Below are 22562 nucleotides of genomic sequence, written 5' to 3'. Positions count from 1 at the left end.
TCCAGCAGCCATAAACCACGTCACTCTGTGTGGTCCACTAATTGCACATCAGATGGAGCCAGTCTCCATGATGAAAGCTTGACTTTGCTCTTTGTGCTTTGGTGTCAGTTCTAATATGTAAAACAGATGTGTGTTTAATATCAAAGCCCATCAGTGGTTGTGTAGCGCTGTCTGGTTGAATGGCTTTAGAGGTTGGATTCCCGCTGTGGCCACCCACACCCCACACTTAGGATGTATTCCTGTAAGTAGGCTTAGTAGTTTGAATCTCCGCTCGCCTGAAGAAAAAACAATCCAGAGCCATATCTGCCTGAAAGTGGTCATGTCATTGAAATCACCTGAAAAGTTGTTTCTTGATACTTGAACTGTTATGCCAGACAGCAAATAAATGTTGTTGTTCTGGGGTTACTTTTCCAGAAGCAGTGCTTTGACCCAGGCCTGCAGAATGATAAATATTTCTAAAGACCCTCATGCTGAGGCTTGTGTTGTATTTGTGGGGGAACAATAATCAGCAGCAGCAGAGAGTTGGCGGACTGCACCGGCCTCAGCTTCCAGCTAAAACCTCCTCTATCTGATCAGATCCCAGCCTTGTTTCAACAACTAGCCTGGATTATAGTTGTCATATCAGCCGGAGCCCAACTGATTACAAACACATTCACACAATGATTACATGCAGCTTACTCTAGGACTTTATAAAACATCCAGCAATCCTCTTTTTAACCTGCAGTGACGCAAGGTCCTGAAGCGATAAGGCTGCTTCAAAGTTAAAGATGTGTCGTTGATTGTGTTGCTGCCAATCCCTTTGAGATGCTGTCATGGTGTGTGTGTGTGTGTGTGTATGTGTGTGTGTGAAACTAACAATTAGTTTAATTGTTGCTTATTTTGTCGATAATGTTTAGTTTTTAAAATAGTGCCTAGGCTATCACAATTTCCCAGAGCCCAAAGTGACAATCCTCTATTCTTCACCAGAATATTTTAGGGTTTTGTCGAGTCAATACATGGAACATTAACTCTCTTGAATCATCACAGTATGTACAGTTCATAACAAAATGGGACTAAGAATAGAATAAAACAAATAATAACAAAATAAGTTACTGATTTCATTAAGCTCCTGAGAAGTAATATATTAGGATCTGGGATTTACAGAAATCTGCTTATTGCAGCAAAAAAGCTAATGGTTGAGAAACATCCAAAGTACTCAGTCATGTTTGAAAGAGTGTAGTAAAGTTTTTGGCTTCAGTTTGCTGGAGCTATTCATGTTACATAAGGTCACCTCTTTTCCCTCCCTCCCCCTCTCTCTTTCATTTTGCACAAAGGATTTCTCAAAACACAGACATACACACACACACACACACACACACACACACACACACACACACACACACACACACACACACACACACACACACACACACACACACACACACACACACACACACACACCATCAGTGCAGCATGGCAGCCATCCAGAGAGGGGCTCCAGTGTCACTCTGTTTCAAAGAGCTCTTTGCTTGCTGTCCTTTTGATGCTCGCTCCCCAGCAGCAGCAGAGCAGAAATGCCGAATGTCCAGCTTTGATATGAATTTGTCCCTCATTCTTCACAATGCCCTGCAACTCTCCAAATACTCTCTTAAAAAGGCCTGCTGAAGTTACAATAATGAAAACAATAACACAAAACAACAGTTTCAGCCTGTACTCAGTAGACTGTTCAGGTTAACATGCTGCAGAACAGGTTAGACTCCTAGGCCGCAGTACTGGCACAAATGACTTGGCCACATGGGTGAACGCCGATGGACATACATGTAAGCTTCTGACCATAACAAAGCCAAAACGAAAACGGTTCCAAAAACGCCCTCGTTAAAATGGAATGCAAATAACAAACGGATGAAAGAAAAAGTTACAGCATGTTACTCCTAAACTACACACTTTTTACTTATTTTAAACAAGCATGATGCAGCTTTAGAAGTTTCAGAAGGTATATTTTTAAACTTTGAAAAGGTATATGCTAGGTGTTTACAACTGCTTCCAATATTTATGCTAAGCTAGGCTAATCAACTGCTTTAGCTCTGTAGTTGTACAAATAAGAGTGGTATTGATCTGCTTACTTTTGGAAAGAAAGCAAATGAGAGTATTTCCCAAAACTTCCTAAAACCATACGTTGAACATTAAACTTCCAACTTTAAAGGACATTTACTGTATTTCATTATTTTAAAAACAAGTTAAAGGCAAACAGGCACCTTTTGTGTATGTTGCTTGTGAATTTACATATTTTCACAGAAAGATTCCACATGGGATGTATTGTAGTCTAACATAAAAACCACATGCAGTGCAGCTGCTGGTTCAGAGTACTACCGCCCAGACGCGTCCGTGATGAGTTAAGTGCTTGTAAGCTTTTTTTGTGAAAGATGATTTGCCTTAATGCATCATCCCAGAGCACAATCTCTTGACATTTTCAGAATTTAAAATGGGTTCATCTTTGTTTTAATGAGGCTGAAATTCAGTGAGATTTGTACTGTTTATAGTGAATTGATGTGTTAACATTGATTGTTTCACATGAACCTGCCAAATCTGGATCCACAGTATAAATAACTGAGAGCTCTTGATGTGTGTTGAAGACATGCTGTACTTTGAGCAGACTACATTTTAATTTACTGTGGGGCCTCAACACACAGCATGTACTTTAATAATGTGTATTGTTATAGTCTCTTCTCTGTACTCTCGCCCGTCTTCACAAACAGAGGCACAAAGTGTTGGCAAAATCATTAATACTGACAATTTCCTCTGAAGTCTCCAGGAAATACTCATTTAGTGCTAATATTAGAGAATGGCCCTGTATGAATGGGTCCATGGAAACCTATGTAAATATTCATTCATTTATTATTGGATCATTTCTTTTCCATACTGATGGTATGCTCGCCTATAGACAAGTTTTTCCATGTTCATCTGACTGCTGTACACTGACTAGAAAACCTCTTATGGAAATAATTTGGAAAATAATTTAATTACAGACCCAAAAAATAAAGCGTTAACAAAAGTAGTTTTGGAAACCAATTTTTGGAAATCAGTATAATAGTATTATAGTATAATATGTGTGTATCTTAATTTGATTTTCATTTTGATTTATGCATTTATGTGTGTAATCATCACTTTGGTTTAGAGCTGAAACAAGTAGTGCTATGGACCTGACCAATTAGTTTAATTAATCAGTTAACTGGAAATGAATCAGCAACTATTTTGATAATTAATTTCAGATTTTATTCATAAAAAGCCTGTCAAAAAGAAAAACACTTTTTCTCGGTTTCTTTAAGACACAGGTTTTGTTAAGGCTCCCTAAAAAGACATTGGGTCTGCATGTGTGTGCACAATATCCCTTGTTTGTACTCACTGCACAGACTCACTGAGTTGCGAGGCAGCACATTCAAAGGAATGCAGCAGGTATGTGTCAAGCTGTGTGTGTGTGTGTGTGTGTGTGTGTGTGTGTGTGTGTGTGTGTGTGTGTGTGTGTGTGTGTGTGCACACTCAGAACCATGTGTGTGTAACATTCCAGACAGTGTTAGAGGTATGTGAATTACGTCTTCCAGAGAGAGAATGTGAAGAATCTGCTGCCATGAGAAGACCGCTGTTGTTTACTGACACAGTAGTGAAAAGGAGGTGTGTGTGTGTGTGTGTGTGTGTGTGTGTGTGTGTGTGTGCGTGCGTGTGCGTGTGTTTGTGTTTGTGTGTGGGGGCTTGTTTAACTATATTCGTGGGGTCCAAAAACCGGGAGTCCAGTATACTAGTGGGGTCCCGACAGCTTTGTGGAGCCAAAATGCTGGACCCCACAACTTTAAAGGGCTGTTTGAGGGTTAAGACTTGGTTGTAGGATTAGGGATAGAATTAGGTTATGGTTATGGTTAGGGTGAGGGTAAGGTTAAGGTTAGACATTTAGTTGTGATGGTTAAAGGAACACGCCGACTTATTGGGACTTTAGCTTATTCACCATATCCCCCAGAGTTAGATAAGTCCATACATACCCCTCTCATCTCCGTGCGTGTTGTAACTCTGTCCGGTAGCTTAGCCTAGCACGGAACCAGGTAATTGGTTCCAACTAGCCTACTGCTCCGAATAAGTGACAAAATAACGCCAACATGTTCCTATTTACACGTTGTGATTTGTATAGTCACAGCGTGTACAAATAACAAGGTCACATGAGACACAGCTATCTTCTAACCGTATATAAACTGGGAACTATATTCTCAGAAAGGCGAAGCATTGCTACTCTCTGCTCGGGGCTTCTCAGGTGCTGCAAGCATATCACTCCGCCTGCCGTATGTATGGACTTATCTAACTCTGGGGGTTACGGTGAATAAGCTAAAGTCCCAATAAGTCGCCGTGTTCCTTTAAGGTTAGGGTAAGGGGCTAGGAAATGCATTATGTCAATGATGGGTCCCCACAAAGATAGTGCCACAAACCTGTGTGTGTGTGTGTGTGTGTGTGTGTGTGTGTGTGTGAGTGTGAGACACTGCTGTCACTTCCTAGTAAGAAACTACTTAGCACTCATTGTGGGTAATTATTACTATACTAATTAGTGCATGTAGCCAATTTATAAGTCACCTGTTCAGAAGGAAGTCTGTCTGTTCATCCTGTTTATCTGCCGTCTCCTGTTTTTTTTAAAATTGAATCAAACATTCAGGCCTGTAAGTAGAGGTGTAGTAAATCAGTGCAGCCTCTGTGGTTTGAACACTTTAACCTAAATCAGTGGCTTGCCCCAATCAGAGCCCTTATTGCTTTGTATTGGATTGTATTACAATCTACTGGGGTTTGTACTGTATCATTGTGGTTACTCAGTCCAGTAAATTATGTCAAAACAACTTGAAGTTGTAACTGTAGTCTGACAAAATAATATGAAAGGTTCCCTTGGGATTTTTGTAACTACTAGCGCTATGGAACTGTATTTTTCCGAGTGGGTGCTTATTTTGTTTGTACTGCATATGAAGACGCACATAACACAATACTTATTTCTGCCGCCAGTTTCAAGCTATTCCACTGATGGACAGCTGGTGGTGGTAACACGCAAATAAGTAGTGAAGAAGACTGCAAGCTAGCAAATGGATGTAAACAATGCTCGTTTGCATGCAAAGTTGTTGTTGTTTTTTAAATCAACTTTGCAGATGTTTTATGAGGAAGGGAATGCACTCAACATGTTTGTTAGAGCTCAAGGACACAATTAATATATCACCTTTGTTTGTTTACATTACACAGGGCACCTTTAAAGTCCACTTGCAGGCTTTTTCTGGAGTTTTCAATCGCATCTCACTGAGCAAACTCAATGGAAAGGCTGCAAAAGCCCCAGAAAGAAAAGAAAACTAGTAATTGGACCTTGAGTTAAGACTATTTAGTCGAGCTATGTAGAGACATCCTTTTGTAGACAAAATAATGACTTTTGTGTTGTTTCTTTTTCTATTGTGTGTTTTTCTCATTAGATTTGGGATATGAGCGATGATGAGAGCATCTGAAGGACTGGAGGAACAAACCCTGTGCCTCCGAAGGACGGAACACTCCGATCCTTCCATTTCTGTCTGGTTTAGTCTTTTTTTAAGGAATCTCACATTTACGGTGGACAAGGGCTTTGCAGGGAACAGTAGACACTGACAAAACTTAAGTAATCAAAACCAAGCATATTATAAAAACTTCAGAAAAGAAAATACTTCAGCTGAAAGAAAAGCCTTAAAATTGCTAATAGTCTTCATTTGGATTCAAGATCAACCAGAGGGATGGACCTGCAGAATAAAGCAGTTATACGGTAAAAGAAATAAACCAGATAATCTGATTTACTGCTAAAATATTCAGTGAATGTCTGTTTTTCACTGTTACCTTAGAAAGTTGATGTTAAATTTCCACATTGTGTGTATAAAGCTGTTGTATTCAAGGGAGAACGTACCTGTTCCTATAACTTCATGATGTGTAATCAGTCACATTCATTTAGTGTTTGGAGTCAGTTCAATTCCCTGAGACAAGACACAACAAATCACTCTGCATTTGTATTAAGGGATTTTATGTTTGTCTAAAAAAGTCTAACTGAATGGTCACAGGTTCAATCCCTCCCACAGTCTCACCATCAACACATGTAATGGGTTTGCAGAGTCCTTTGGCAAGTCATTGACTAACTACATCTGCCTGCTCATTCAGTTAGCTTCAGATACATTGTGAAATTACAAAAACACAGTTGACAACTAAGCAAATCCTTTTATCTCCCTGTCTGTTTACTGGAGACTGTGATACATGCAGTACAGTTAATACTAAAACCAGCTTTGTTCCTTTGAAAGTAGGAAACCTGCACACAGATGTTACTGTGCAACTGTGTCTTCTGATATGGAAACGATTTACCGTTACTGTAGAAACCTGGAACCTACAACTGCACAGTTTAATCTAAAAGAGCCTACGGACAAACTACCGGTCTTAATGGTTTGTTTGTGTTGATGCATGCATGCGTATGTGCAATTTATGTTGTTTTTTTCTTACTCCACCATGTCCTATTTGTCTGAACTCCTAACATGTACAACATTTTCGGTGTTTCGGAGGAGATAAAAAAAAAATAAAAAAGTTAAGTCACAATTGTCCTGATTTTATTCTGAAAATCGAGATTAAACTCATAATTCTGACTATTCTAAGCGGTTTTTAATCACTTTTGTCTCTATTGTAAGTATGGTAACCAAACAACTGGAATAAAAATGTCTCTTTATTTCTGTTTACATCTGTGAGCTTTGTACTGCTGTGAAAATAGTGGTTTATGTGGAATTCAGAATTTAGCACATCCTTCCATACACTCAATGTAGCTGCATCTTTCCAATACCCATTCTGCCTTTAAGCATCTCTGTCTTAACCATTACACAACCACCCACACAGTTACAGAGGCCCACACAGTCAGACAGTGGTTTAAAAGCACTTTATTGTTCATCAAGGCTACTTTACGTACAAAAAAGGTGGCCTGCCAAAACCTTTTTAGTAGGAGGAGACACAGAGCCACACATTGACTGTTTTCTTGATACAATATTTTTTTTTTTTACAGTTCTGAGTATTACTACCACTAAGTACATGCTACTTCCACTTCAAAAAGGACCTGGAAAATGTGATACAGTCAGAGTAAAGAACAAATTCTCTTTGATTTATCTGCACAATTTTCATGTTGTTTATTTAATTACAGATGCAAAATGGCCTCCACAGATGGGACAAGCGACATCAAATACGAGTTTGACGACTTAAGGCTTTGATCTCCGCCTCCGTGACTGGTAACGGAGATGAAGCAGATACACTTGAGTACAAGAAATGTACGAAAATGCTGTCAGGTTTTCATCAGTTCAGCTTTAGTGTGATTTCCGTGAAGTTAAACCAATCCGACAAGCATTCTCAAATTAACTGATGGTTTTACTTGTAGCTCAGTTCCCATCTGTAGACCAAAAACAAATGATCAGAAAAAAAACCCAGAATTTATATTCCTTACATGCAGTGGTGGAAAACTTACCTGCCTGCTAGCCCATAACTAATGTTAATTTTTATTGTATTTTTTAATAGTTAAATAGAAATGATTTAGAAATGGTTGGCAGGACTCACTGGGCTAGTGGCAAAATTATTGTTCCATTAATGCAAAACTTGCAACTTGCTCAAGAGGCCTCTTAAAGTACAACCTCTTTTGTTCAGCTGTCTCAGAAGTGACATAATCGAACACAAGTTAAATGACTGCAGAACATCAGGGACCAATGGAAGTAGCGATTTTCACCGACACACCAGTGGCCTTATTGGGGTTTCATACGTTTACTGTGTTCCTGCACTTGAACCTTTACTCTAACAAGACAAACTCTATAAACAAAAAAGATCAACTTTTTTCACAAAAAAGAAAATGCAATGATTACAATATAAGGACAGGGAAAACAACAATTAAATAGCTACATATCATTAACAAATTAATTGTTCCTCAAAAAAATACCTACGATTTTTTTCTCTGTACATACGTTACGCACAGCGTAATGATAGTCTTATAGTTACCTATTATAAAAAAGTATTTTTTTTTTTTATTAAGTGATTTTCCTACAGTGTGTAGGGAGTGTGTGCCGAAGCAGAAAGAGAGCCTCCTACTTACAGGGTGGTAGTGAAATGATAATGAGAAAGAATAATAGAAAAACAATCTCCTCTGGACACTAAGCCCTTTTCCCTCGTGTTTTCTAGCATGTTGCTTAGAACATCAAATCTTAATCAGGGTCAGCTGAATCTGAATCTGAGGGGAGGAGGGAGGCTTTAAAAGACTGTGTCCGCTGAACGTATCCTGGCTCACAGGTCCTGCTTACAGAAGCTCAGCTCCTGAAGCTCTGCTTCGCTTTCCCCCCCCCCGCCTGCTAAAAATCACCATCCAAATCACTCTGAACCTGTCACAGAAAGCACATTTAGATTGAGTACTTATTTGTATTTGGGAAATTCAATTATTGGCAGTTGCGTTCTGATTGAAAATGTGTATCTGAAGATTCTAGAACTTTCACCATCAGATCTGTTGAGTTGAGGATGGAATGTGTGTACATCTAGAACACAGAGAAAGCGTTCCATTTAGAGAAATCTGGTTCAGGTCATTATTATCAAGTATGATGAGTGCATCCATCACAAACACATATATGCCTTGTCGTCTTTCAACCTCTGCTCAGAGACATGAAATTATTCTATACTTCTGCTACAGAATGACTCACATCTGTGTCTACTGTTACAGCCCCAGTTCTCTTTATTCTATGCTCTAATGTCCTCAAAAATATGTCATAAATGCATGCTTGTTCCTTTGTCAGACAGTGTTAATTTATGGCCAATTTGCTTGATGCAAAAAATAAAATAATCAATTATTAAAGCAAAAGTGGACACCTTGTAATTCTGGTAAAGACACAAGCAACCCTGTTGGCATGAAACTCTGGGACAGTTGTCCTTGGCTCGTTATCAGCTCTGTCTGTTGATATGGAGATACTGAGTGTATAGGAGGCCTTTACAAAGTTCCTTATAGGAGGAATGTTTGCCACCACGTTGCAGGCTCTTTAACACGAGTAACGAGTACAATTCATTTTCTCAGACTGCAGCAGTCTGGCTTAACTGCAGCAACAATACAATGTTGTTCAGAAAAGAAAGCATTGAATTACAAGAAAAGAAAAAAAAAACGTCTGGACACCAAGTCAGGACACAAAAAGTCAACTGATGAAGGCTGAAGGAGCTGTGACATCACACCATAAATTCAGATATAGACCCTTATTATCAGCAAATGTTTTGTTTTGATCTGTGTTTCACAGCTTTTAAACATAAATGGAGCCGGCATCACTAGCTCTTACCATAAACAACATTTTGTCTCCCAAAAGCATCGTAGCGTTTTAGCCTGTGCTGTACAAAGTACTTTTTGAAATGCAGCAATATTGTTTGTACCAAGGTGGTGATTTTAACAGGACATCCAAACAGAATCATAAGAATAAAGCCCACATTATCTCATTATAGATGTTTTTCAGGAAAACAAGGCCCTGTTGACTAATTTGTGCCAATTTGGTGTCTCCCCTCGGCCATGCTGAAGGTTGTAGCATCACGTACCACCGATGGATCAACATCTTAAGAAAACCTTTACGGGCTGCATATCCTGAAGCCAACTCAACACTCGAACGATTACTGCTCTGCTGCGGGAATGAGCCAATCAATCACCGTGCTGAGGTGGTTTCGAGGAACACAGCGTTAAACAGAGCCTGTCCAGAGGCTGTCCCACTATAGGTGTCTGTTACCATACTGATATTATTGGAAAACAAAAATAAAAAATGGTAATAACAATAAAAATAATATGGAGTACGACTGACCCAGCAGTGAGTGTATAGTGTCTATGTCTGTTACTGACAACGAAAGAAGTAACAACTAACGTCCAAATGAAAAGGCTAATAGTAGTTAAGATTGAAATGCTTAAAAACATTAATAGATACCAGCTATTAAAAAACAAAAACATGCATCTGTAAAAGCATTAGTTTACCCTTCAAACCTTGTAGAAATCTACCAAACCACAGTGTGTAGGAGGGGGAGGGGTCGGCAGGGTGTAAGCCAAATACAATTACAACACCCGTGTTCAAAGAGACACAAAAACAAAGGCGTGTTTGAAGAGATCTGAATAATCTTCTCTCCCCCGGTCGAGAAACCAGACTTTTTTTTTCCGACCACAAAGTGACATGCAGCGTTGTTTTCAGCTCTGATCTCCTCTCATAATGGCTGGGATGTCAATCGACACCACAGTTGGCTAATTTGACAACCTGACTGTGCTTGTAAAATGAAATGCAACAATTTGGCACTATTCAAGCATGTTAAGTAGATTAGGCCTGACAGTGGTTGCCAGAGGACAATGCAAGCAACCTTTTTCTTAACGCCCGCCTTCTCTAATCACGCAAGCATGTTTGTTTGTAGTTTAAAGCTGCACTAATCAACATGCACTGATGTGACAAAATTCACTTTCTATTCGAACACATAGTATCCACATCCTTATTACTTTGCCTATCTCTAACATTTTATACTGCCCAGCCCCACTGGTATGCATTTTCCATTTTTCCAAAAAAAATAATACATAATAATGTGGATCGTACTTTTCTGTCAGAGCCAGGATGAAATTATGCCCAGGTCGATATTAAATAACAGTTAATGGAATCAAATAGAGGTTCCAACAAAAGCTGGATTATACCAGACTGTGCCAAAACAGCTTTATCAGTCCCAGTGTGTGCAGTGCCAGATTACAATATTGACATGCCACCCTTTACCCTCTACGGCAGTAGTGCAAATTAGACCGAGTCGATCACCTAAGTATGAACATACAGTAACAACACCACCAGAACACATACACACTAGCGAGAGGGGGAGAGAGAAGGAAGGTGAGAGAATTAAAAAAAATATATAAAAACAAAAGGGTGATTACAAGATGGCTTTTTGTTGCTATGTTTTCGAGGTGGCCGGTGATAAACATCAGTGTCTGAGGTTTCTTTGGTAGCACAGTCAGGTGGTTTGTGATCATTTTCTCCAAAGTGTTTCTCACTTATCTTTTCTTTCAAATGTCGGGCATCCCATAACGCAAAAGCAGTACACAAAACTACTGTTAAAGAAATAAACAAAATAAAACAAAAGAAGAAAATCAATAATTAAAACACCACCGTTCCTCTCTCTTTATGTACATATAACTACAGACACTTGCTCAGCTCCAAGCTTGACATGCAGGGATGATGAATGATTGGAAGGAGCAGCTTGATGCTCCAGTCGAGTCCCAAAGTTGAACACTCATCACTCATTACTGATTATTTTCTGGCAATACCATACGAGAGGATAGACGGGGAAAAAACAACCATGTTGTTATTGCTTGATTGATCCTCTGAGTGCATAGAGATAGAGCAGGCTTGAGGGTTTCAGATGTTTTTAGCAGACCAGCAGGCAGGCATTCCCCCTGGGATGCTGGTGATAGACCAAAGTGACAAGGGTGTGGGTGTTGGAGCCGAGATGATTGGGAGAGCTGGGGAAACGGGGGCGAATCCCTGTTAAACCCCTCCTCCTTCAGGAGACCACAGAAGGGGAGTGGTTGTGATTGACCATGTGACTGTCGGGGGAGGAGTTTGGGCTGCTGCCGGATGACGAGGGACTCCCCTTGTTTTTAATCTGCAGCCAGGTCTCGCCCAGTGCCTTGGCAAAGTGGTCGTCTACGGAGCCTGTGATGGACACCGAGTTGGTGGCGGTGGGCTCGGGCTCCTTGTAGTTCTTCCCGAGACTGCGGCGGAAATGCTCCTCAATTACTGGGTCGCATGCTGTATTGGCTAGAACAGGGATAATATGAGAAGGCAAGAGAAAGTGAGTTTTTAGTTCCCATAATGAAAACAGAAACATCTCTAAAACTCACTTATATAAAGTTCAGTGGGCAATTTATTGCCTAGCATCAGTTCAATCTTTGGTAATGGGCATTTTAGGTCAATGGAAAAATTCTAACTCTGGCAACTACTTCACTTTTTCATTGCAGTTTTTTGTATTAAATCACTGTTTTAAATTTCACTATTAACCTCAATGAGATCATAGGGATTTCACTGGGATCATAAAAAAGGCCACAGTTAAGTTATCAACCCACAGAAAACATAACCGACTCTCACAGACTGGACAAATAAAACAGATGTGTTTGGCTGAGGCCTCAAGTGACATTTACAGTACAGAGATAACAGACAACAGCCTCTGAGACTCTGGGGTGATTTTTTTAGAGCATCCCTAGTTATATAAGTCAGTCTGAATGTGGAGAGTATGAGTGGTTGTGTTTTCTCTGGAGGGTGATTTGCACTCGCGGAAAGGATTTGCACCAAACTGCACTGTATGGGGAACTAATTTTTCCAAAATTATATCCACTTTTAGGGATAATTGTGCCAAGTAAATGTTACTTGGTAACAATCTGTTTCAAATTAATATCTGCGATATGTTCATCCGTCACTGCTCCTTCTACCATAAATCTATGTATTGAAAAAAGCAAATATAATATTGATAATTAGGATGCCGTCTGTCTGTCTGTCTGTCTGTCTGTCTGCCTGTCTGCCTTTCGGTGCACTTGCATGAGTGCACTCACTGTTGATTCTCCTGTAGTTGTTAGCGAGGCTTGCACAGCCGTTGTGTGAGACTGGACAGTGAGACAGGTTGCAGTTGCGGTTGTTGGCGGGGGCGCATGTGATAACTGAAGGACGATTCTGAAACAGAAAAATACAAATTCAACATTTAGGGATCATCAAAAACAACAAACCGTTGTGTCGAGAGTGGGTGTAAGAAGAGTGATTAAAAAGAGAACAGCATTTAAAAAAGGGGGAATAATTCAATTAAAGAACCAGACAAAGGAAGGTATGAAGCTTGAGGGAGAGAGAATGATTCAGTGACCACCAACACTTCTTGGCCAACAAGCAAAATAGGAAATGTTTACTCTCCACCATCCAAGGAGACTGGCTAATAAAAGCACATTAGTCACATCATGCGAGGGACCTACCAGAATTGAGGTTTTATACACTGTACAAAATATGGACGTAGTCTCTGTGACGTCCGAAATAAAGCTCAAAGAGGGCGACTCCCCAGTGGCTCCGGCTGTCGCCATCTTGGCAGTGCCTGATGTCGGCTAATCCAAAAATGGGCAAAGAGGTGGAGCATGGATGGAGCTGAGGTGGGCTGAATGAAGCCTACAGTCTATGCTCGCATCCTGTGGCGGCAGCCACCGGTCACTCAAAGCGGAATCCCCTTATTTATGCATAACTCTAAGCCTGAATTGAATGGGTGAGTTCTAAAAACAAATTCACCTCTCACCACTTTTATCATGAAGCGGGTATTTAGCTCAAGAGACCAAAACCGTTTTTCTGTACCAGGCTGTTTAATTCTGCTGTAGAGTTGGGCATTTTAACATGGGGGTCTATGGGGATTGACTTCCTTTTGGAGCCAGCCTCAAGTGGCCACTCGATGAACGCATTGGCTTCATTTTTCAGCACCGGAGGTTGCCGCTTGGGTTTTATCCAACAATTTGCAAAAGTTTAGTGTCAGAACCAAAGAAACAGGAAGTGCAAGTTACCTGCTGGCGTTCCACGGCGCTGACTGTGTGCGGCACTGTGGCCATAGCTGCTGTGCTACTGCGTGCAGACTCCACCATGCTGTTTTTGGTGAGTGCCAGTGGCTGGTCCATGCCGGCTAAGCTGGCCAGGTGGTGATGGTGGTGGTGGGCATGGCTGTACAGGTGGTTGCTGTGGACTCCCAGAGTGCCGGGCACCACCACACGCTCAATGGGGCTCCGGCTCCGGTCCTTGACGATGGAAGAGCTGCGGTAGTCTCCATGAGGTTTCCTGGGGAACAGAGGAAAAGAGAAGCAGAGACAGAGAGATGCACATTAATTTATGTTTAATACATTGCTTGGCATCTGATCCAAAGTTATCAAAAGTCCAACCCTCGGTGTGAGGGATGAGCTCAAAAGAAAAGATGAGGAAAGACTGGTAGCAGATGGTGTGTCGTGGTAGAAAATAGAAAAAAAGATGAGCAGTGGAGAGACGAATGAAGACAGAGGTAAAAAGTGGCTGAAAGAGAGTTGCGATGAGGGAGAAAAGAGGGAAGATAAACAAAGAACTATTGTAAATGGGGCTCTGTTAAAACCCGCAGGACCAGCAGAAGCTATTAATACTGACCTCACAAACACTCATACTTCTCAGATTGCTAGAGGGTTTGATAAGACGGTTTTCTTCAAGCACATGCTCTCACATACACTCTCTCTTTGCTGTTAAGTCTATGAAGGAGGAAGTAACACTCTCCTAACTTTATCCAACATGGATGGTATCCCTGTAGAGAGGGGCAAACGGGTACAAAGTTCAAAGCTCTAAAGTGGTTTCCTCAGTACAGCGAATTAACTTTATCTCTCCAGTGAGCCCGAAGACAGCTGCCATCACTGCTGTCTGAGGAAAATCCTGCAGTGCTAATGCAGCATAGACGCGAGCTGAGGAGTTGTCTCTAACTGCATCTCAACACTAATCACTAAACACTAAATTAATCTGCTAAAAGTTGTCGCTGGCTTAGCTGCCCCGCCTCCTGTTGGGCCGACGTGCAGCGGTAATGTTAAGCTGAAAGCGTTTTGCTTCAGTGTTGCAGTGATACACTACTGTAGTTTATTTGCTATGTTGGAGGCAAGGCTCCGTACCAGGGAAACTTAATCGTTAACGTTAGCTGCTGTAACTTAGCCCCCAGTAGTCAGTGCTGACCTAATGTAACGTTAGCTCCTGTTAGCCGTCCCCTGGCAGCAGCCGGGAAGCCAGGGAGGCTGAGTGACTCCGAAAGAAGCATAGCCCATCAAGCGTCAGATCCATGGAAAAGAGACGGAAGACAGGTTTGTAATTAACGTTAAGGATTTAAAACTTACTAATCACTCGTGCTGATTAATGTGGCTCAGCGGGCGGACTTACCGCTCCACCAGAAATATCTCTAAATAAACAGAATGGTACAGACTCTAGATATTATTTTTTTTATAACATCTTAGTTGTGATAGTAAGTTAGTTAAAATCACTTTAATATAGGCGTAGGAAACACCAATCGTCAATCATCTCTTCAATCACCGATGTACGATCTGATCCCCAATCGGCACAAGTGTATTGTCCACACACTTTCCATATGAAAGAGACTCAATTCCCACCACAACAAAATCCCTCTGTTCCCTCCAATCTGTGAGCTCATATTTTAATCATTGAAAAAGCAGCGATACAGTTAAGGGATTGAAGTAACAAAAATTTGACACAACACAGATTTTGGCCAGCCTCCTCTTTTTTCCCCCCAGCTCCCAGCTCTGTAGATAATTACTTTGAAATGTTTGATATGTAGTGAAGTGGTGATGCCTGATACTATGCACACTTGCTTGCAGTTCAACAGGTAGCAATTATTTTGCTCAGTGCATCAAATGTCGTCTCTCTTCTGTGTGTGTGTGTGTGTGTGTGTGTGTGTGTGTGTGTGTGTGTGTATTACACCCTCACTGCAGCTCCACTCCCCTCCTACAATTTGAGGCCCAGTTACAGGGAGCAAGATTTACTGTACTCGCCTCTTACGATCTCTTCTTTTTTCTCCAACTCCATAGCCACATGCATAGACACAACCATTCAAATATATATACACTCACTGGCTTCCTCCTTCCTCCACTGACACATACACTACATAGACCCTGTATCCTCAATCGGGGGAAAAAAACAGTACAATGTAGTACATTCATGCTGCACTCAAACATTGGTGGACAGAATACATTATGGAATTCCCTCTTGATTCTTCACCAGATACCGTGTGGAGGCATTTCTCCAGAAAAAAGTCTGAATGAGAATACAAAACAGACTCAAGATTGAAAAAGCTGCAGCAGCCCTTTAAGGTTTTGGTTGGATGCAAAACAACAAGTTCAGGAAAACAGTTGTAGATCCATGTGACCAGGCAACCTGACTGCTGGGTCAAGCATCTGGAGCCCACAGCACCGTCCTCCACAAATAAATAGTCTCCACAGAATACAGAGAGGGAGAGAGGAAGAGCTGCAGAGAGGTGGGGAGGGGGGAGCTGAATGTGAATGGTCCGGACCTCTACTATAAGAAAGAGCGAGGTCGGTAGTTTCCTTCATTTGTGCCGAGAGCTTACATTAGCAGAAACCCCCCCCCCCCCCCCCCCCGCCCTTTCTCCCTTTATCTTTTTTTCTCACAATCGGCAGCAAACTTCCTGAAGGTTGAAGTGGGAAAGACTTGGCAGCGCTTTCATAAACCCTGGCCGACAGCTCACCAACTAGCTTTCATGTTTTCCCATAGTGGTATCAGTTTTCTGTTTCCTTCTTTATCAAATAGTCAAAGAATAACTGCATTGTGGAGAAAATCACATACAAATTAGATCATAATAATGAAAACATTGTTTAAATTATTTCTTCAGGAAACTTTTAATCAAATGCTATAAACCAAAGTCCTCCTGTATAACTCGGTTATCTTCAAATATAAACAATCGGCAGATTAGCTTAGAGGCAAACCGATAATAAAGCTCTAATAAAGCCCTTTCTCTCTCCTCCCCTCCCCGCAGCTGGGTCTTGAGTTAGGTTGTGGAAGTTGTTCCAAACTTTAATCATTGCCAAAGAGCAGACATGCCCACATCCTCACACAAGAGGGGCCGTTGCAGAAGCCAGTGAACGGGATCAACAAATCCATCCAATGAATGGCATAGCTGTTGAATCCACTGCCGCCCCCGCCTTCCCCTCGCCTGATTGCCCTCCAAACCCGCATTTCATGCCAGGGTTCTGGTATTCAAAAACCACTCTGTGTCTTTGTCTCTCTTACTCACCTCTCAATTATCATTAGGGTCGCAGCTGGGGAGAGAGGGAGAGGATGCAAAGGGTGAACGGCTAGGGATACACATGAGACACCGACATTGGGCTGGTGACAAGGGCTAGATCTGAAGAGAGAGGTTTGCCATGTCTGGGGCTAGAGGGGGGGTACGGCCTTTGAAAAGTAGAGAACTCTGGGACTTGGCACCTACAAGAGGTATGGGTGGGGGGGGCCCGACAAACTGAATAAAATAAGAGGCGAGAGCAGACAATGGGAGAGGTTGGGGACCCAGCTTAATCTCATTTCTCAATAAATGTTTACTGGGTTACTTATTACTCTTGGATCAAGTATTGATATGGAGTTAACACCACACAGCACTGAGGTGGTGTCAGTGCTGTTATTTGTACTGTAGGTACAAATTTTGTACTGTAGGTACAAAGAGTGGAGAGGGGTGATACTTCAGGCTTTTTTTTGTTTTGTTTTTGAAAATGAGAATTGTGTAACTGACATCAGAATGGACATCTTGACACAATGAAATAGAGAGGATATAGCTATTTGATTCTATTTTACTAGAGAATGGGTTATGTGTAGCCTGGCATTAGTGGTAGACACTGTGGTGGGCATTCATTGGAAGATCCCTTAATTTAAAACCCAGAGAGTCCAACCCTCAATACATAAATGATATAGTCTTATATCTTAAACAATATTACACCACTCAGATCTGTCATTAAGTACAGCCTTTTAAGTAACCATTCACATGACACCCTGTCTTCAAGTTAACCTCAAGTTAAAGCTCACGACTGTGATCATATGTTTGAATGACTTAAAAAGAAAGAAAAAAAACACAGTTGCGAGCCTGTATTCCTGTAAAATCTGAACACTTAATTTGTTCTTGCTGGCTTAACAAGCAGCTTTGTATGAGCTAACTTGCCTGACTATCACAATGGGAAACTAAACAAAACAACTAGGAACATATGAACTGAAGACTTTAAAGATATATAGCTTAGATTTCCAGGGTTAACTCTAAAGTAGACTGCCAATTTGGTGAGTTAGCTATATTTTACTTGAGGCAAAGATACAGGAGCTATAAAAGTTCTATGCCTTTTCTCACAATTGTGTTCTACAGTCTTCAGAGAAAACCTCACTATAAATCTTCGGTGGGCAGAGGTTCATATCCTACTCCTTTAAGAAATAAATAAAGAGCGAGAACAGAGAGAGAGAGAGACACACACACACACACACACACACACACACACACACACACACACACACACACAGGAAACATCTGGGAAGAATCAGGGCGTAGAGAGGAGAAGACGACAAAAAAGAAAAAAGCAGAGGAGGATGAAGGCTCAACCACAGGTTACAACCAGGCCCAAATACACACACACACACACACACACACACACACACACACAAAGTGAGCCACAAGGACTATAGGCTAATGTATATAAGGCATACAAACATCTCTACCCAGTTTTCTCTGCTCAGTCCAGATTTTAGTAGCGGGACCGAGCGGAAGTTAGCAATAATATTTGTATTCTTTAAAATAGAAAAGTCAAAACACAGAGAAAGTACACCTTAACAGATTGACAGATTTACAGATTATTGGTATTCATCAAGTAATCATACTTGACATACAACATGCATTATAAAACAATAAATAAACAATGCCTAATATCTAAAGCAAAAAAGATAAACGTTGGCACCATTTCCAAACATCTCTTTACACAGCCATTTTAAATCTTTCAGATTTCCACTCATGCAGAAATGCTGATAAAATCAAGCATATATTTAACAGCTAACTGACTGCAGAGAAAGAACTGAAGAAAATCCTTTGTTATCAAAGCTGGGACAGATCGGATATGGGAACAACCACAACAAGAAGGCAAAGAAAACAACATGAGAGCACACACACACAGAAAAAAAAAAAAAACACCCACATGCTCTCCCTCCTTTTCTTACATGCTCACACATAAATAGTCCAGTCCCATGTAAAAACAAGAGGGTAACAATGACTTCACCTGCCCCCCCTCCCCACCACCACCCACCCACCCACACACACTTTCTCCCCATTTGGCCTATGGGGAAACTTCCATGAGAACAAGTTACTGTTGAAGTTCCCAGTAGAAAGCAGCTGTGGTTTCTGTATGCTACAGTACTTACTGCAGCAAACTGACTAAATTGGATTTTGCTTTTAGGTCTTATATCTACAGAATTACCTTTCAGAGTAACATAACATGAATGCAAAAGAAAGATTACGTGCGTACTACTGTGAAAACATGTAGCTTGATATCAAACCTCTGAATCATTGTCAATATGTCTGATTTTTCAGCGATTCAAATAATGACATGAAAAGAAAGGGCAATTCACCCAGATTAAGAGCATAACCAAGAACAACAATGGGAACATTTGCTCCAGGTAATGACTACCAGACATTGTTTACACGTTTTTCAGTATGTACAAAATATGATTATCATAGCAGCTTGTTTTATACCTATCATGTAGACATTTGTAAATAACAGTTAATTGGTCAAAATGTTCATATCCGTGCATCCCTACTCTTATTCTTAAGGAGGAATGAAACAGCTGAGCAAGAGGACTTTTATTCTGGCGGGTCTACAACTGCAGAGTGGCGGGCAGGCAAGCAGGCAGCAGCAAGCTTCCAGCCCGCAGGCTCCAGTGGACAGGATAAGGCTTCTTTGTTCAAGACTCCTCCTACTCCTCAGAGAAAATGAGAAAGTATCCCCTGCTGCCTGACAAGGAGCCCTCTCACCACACACACGATCACAGATGGGCGAACACATGCATGTACGGACAGTGCACACAACAACACATGTGCATACCTGCAGACACATGCAGACTCGGTGCAGACATAGAGATCACGTCAACATATCAGCCTTCCTTTTATATGCAGAATTTACCATGCCATAAACTTGTCTGTATTGCAATAGTGACTTCACTATTAAAGCACTAAGACGGCTGAGAAAAATATACTCACAACCACAAACTTAAATACACAGGCTGTAGACAAAAGCAAAATCCACTCATTTAGCATGCCTGTTAATACCGTCCCACATAAAAAAAAAGAAAAAGTTTTCTTTCTATCACCCCAGCCTGTGCCTCCCCCCTGACTTCAGCTTGTTTTGATTGGACAACAAAAGAAACCTGAGCTTCCTCCTTAATAGCCAGCTCAAGTCTGAGGTGTCAGGTCAGGTGTCTGTCTGTGTGTACACTCACCGAAAAATATGACTGAACTTACAGATAAAAGAAAGCCAACTACAAGCAGCTCGACAATAACACACATTTTTTAGCAACTGATAAAGCCAGCTCAGCACACAGAGAAAAAGTTGTTGTGAGGAGAATGACCACAAAAGCTCCTAAAAACATGCAGGAACAGTCAACACTGAGCAGAGCAATTCGTGCAGACTAAAACAAGCTACACAGACAGAAGCAGACAGCAAAATCCAACAGCTAGAATGGTGTCAGATAACCATCTCTGGACATTTGAACTGAGCGTGTGTGTGTGTGTGTGTGTGTGTGTGTATGTGTGTGTGTGTGTGTGTGTGTGTCTGTCTGTGCGTGTCTGTGTGCGTGTCTGTGTCTGTGTGTGTGTGTGTGTGTGTGTGCGTGCGTGTCTGTGTGTGCGTGTCTGTGTGTCTGTGTGTGTGCGTGTCTGTCTGTGTGCGTGTCTGTGTGTGTGCGTGTCTGTGTGTGTGCGTGTCTGTGTGTGTGCGTGTCTGTGTGTGTGCGTGTCTGTGTGTGTCTGTCTGTCTGTCTGTGTGTGTGCGTGCGTGTCTGTGTGTGTGCGTGCAGTGAAGGGGTTCATTTTCTGGTTTTCTGTCTAGCTTTTTCCCAAGAACCAAGTCCATCATTTTCAAATTAAACCTAATCACTGTTCCTACAACTGTTAGATGAGTTAAATGAAGCAGAAAGCTTGTTTATGTTAAATAAAGACGTGTCGACTGAAGAGGCTGTCTTAACCCGCCATTTTTAGCTTGACTTTTTCTGTAACAACAACCCATCATTCTCCACTTTAGTGTAAGCACTGATCTTTGGACAGTTCAAAAGAGGAGAAAAACTTTTCAGTCTCCGACTGCAGGTTTCAACAAGTCACTCAGCAGTTACCTTTGCCAGGGAAAGAATGCCCTCAGAGAAACCTCAAATTAAATGACTAAAAAAAGATACATTTAGGATGGCCCAGAGGCAAATGGGTTTAAAAAATATATATCTTGATGAAGCTATGGAGAAAGCCCTGGATTTAACTTCAGGTTGCAGCAAGTCAACTAGCAATTGACTTTTCTTGGGTTGAGATTAACCTACAGCACATAGCCAAATGACTTTGAGGTCATAATTAAAGTGAAGATTAAATAAAGGGATTATGGTTCATCATGGGTTCATTGTACAATGAGCAGTTTAAAAAGTCTTCAACATCACAGACTTTTTAGATCAGTTTTATTTTCATAGACACCAACTGAAAGCTGATATGACAATAAGTCCCATTGTACTTTGGCAGACCTACTTACAAAACAAAATCCAACTCGTGATACACGAGTAGGAGAATTTGCTTATCAATGTATGCAGTTAACCGCATCGTGCATCAAAAATATCTCGCAGAGAGTGAAAAACTACTGAGACAACAGAATAAAACACCAAGTGGGAAGATGGATTTACTGCCTGGATAAAGAGTATAGTGTTAATTCTCCCACCACTGACACATCTGTAACAGAAAACAAGATGACTCTGCACTAATGTCAAGACCCACAAGCTAATCTTTTGTTATGTGATCCCAAACGGTCACAAAATGAAGGAACAAAGACCCTTCCCCATGTGCCACAGATTTCCTACCTGTAACATAAGCCACGCAAAAATATCGCTGCTATGTCAAACAAGCAAGTGAACAGATACAACTTCTGCAATTACTTTTGTCGTGGTGAGACTAACAAGGTATAAGCCCTTAAAAAAACAGAATCTTCTTAGATTTATTGCCGATTTATTCATTATCTGTATTCTGCTCATTATGTTCCCAACAACCACTGCTTCACCAATAAACTGCTAATACGTTACGACCGAAAAAGTAGTGTATTTAGTGTGTGTGTTTGGAACATACTGAACATTTAGATTATTTTGTCAGGAGTGAATTATACTGCATGAGTGATTCTGATCGTTTGCTACAACTCTGGTTCTCCATTGCAATTAATTGTAATTGCTATGAATACAAGCCGACTACAGCTGCAGACTTTCCAGAGTAACCTTTAAAGTCTAAATGTGGTGTTTGATACTAAGAATTTCTTCAACAGTGATTTCAAATCAACCATTTCCTTAATATGCAAATGTGCAGCAAGGGTTTGTGCAAGTGTGCACAAATGGCAATATGTACTGCTTGTGCATCCACATAGATGCACAAATTTACCACATTAATACACTGTCAGTAACTGTGCTCTACTCTTAATCCAGGGCTTCCAGTATATCCAGCATTGCATCTACTGTGTTCCATTGTGTCACCTCACAGCCATGTTGACTGACAAACACAACTGCAATAAACAAGTGACATAAAACAACAGCTGTCATTAATACAAATTACTTATATTTTCAGCAACAAGACATACTGAAGAATTAGCATGCACACAAAACTGCACAGCTCTACCTAACATCTCCTTGACTCTCTGCAATAAATAGCAATGGCTGGAGTCCCATGACTGACTCAGTCAAACCGAGTGTGTGTGTGTGTGTGTGTGTGTG

The 22562-nt window shown here is 41.0% G+C and overlaps 2 protein-coding genes across 4 annotated transcripts in view; one reads left to right on the top strand and one right to left on the bottom strand.

The window, feature by feature from the left end:
• The window catches only part of atg7 (ATG7 autophagy related 7 homolog (S. cerevisiae)), a 68148-nt gene extending 62371 nt beyond the window's left edge, over nucleotides 1-5777 (top strand). For both annotated transcript variants that reach the window (XM_031301656.2, XM_031301655.2), the window contains exon 19: nucleotides 5460-5777. In XM_031301656.2, coding sequence (XP_031157516.1) covers nucleotides 5460-5492 — 33 coding nt within the window. In that variant the 3' untranslated portion in view covers nucleotides 5493-5777. The remainder of the gene's footprint in view (nucleotides 1-5459) is intronic.
• A 1130-nt stretch (nucleotides 5778-6907) lies between these two features.
• Nucleotides 6908-22562, bottom strand: part of vgll4b (vestigial-like family member 4b) — a 42889-nt gene continuing 27234 nt past the window's right edge. For both annotated transcript variants that reach the window (XM_031301661.2, XM_031301659.2), the window contains 3 exons: nucleotides 13580-13847; nucleotides 12602-12719; nucleotides 6908-11813 (listed from right to left, as the gene is read on the bottom strand). In XM_031301661.2, coding sequence (XP_031157521.1) covers nucleotides 11557-11813; nucleotides 12602-12719; nucleotides 13580-13847 — 643 coding nt within the window. In that variant the 3' untranslated portion in view covers nucleotides 6908-11556. The remainder of the gene's footprint in view (nucleotides 11814-12601; nucleotides 12720-13579; nucleotides 13848-22562) is intronic.

The sequence above is a fragment of the Sander lucioperca genome, chromosome 6 (assembly GCF_008315115.2).
Source record: "Sander lucioperca isolate FBNREF2018 chromosome 6, SLUC_FBN_1.2, whole genome shotgun sequence".
In the NCBI taxonomy this organism is placed as follows: Eukaryota; Metazoa; Chordata; class Actinopteri; order Perciformes; family Percidae; genus Sander; species Sander lucioperca.
The sequence above is the reverse complement of the archived record's forward strand: the minus strand, read 5'-3'. Positions and strand labels throughout refer to the sequence as shown.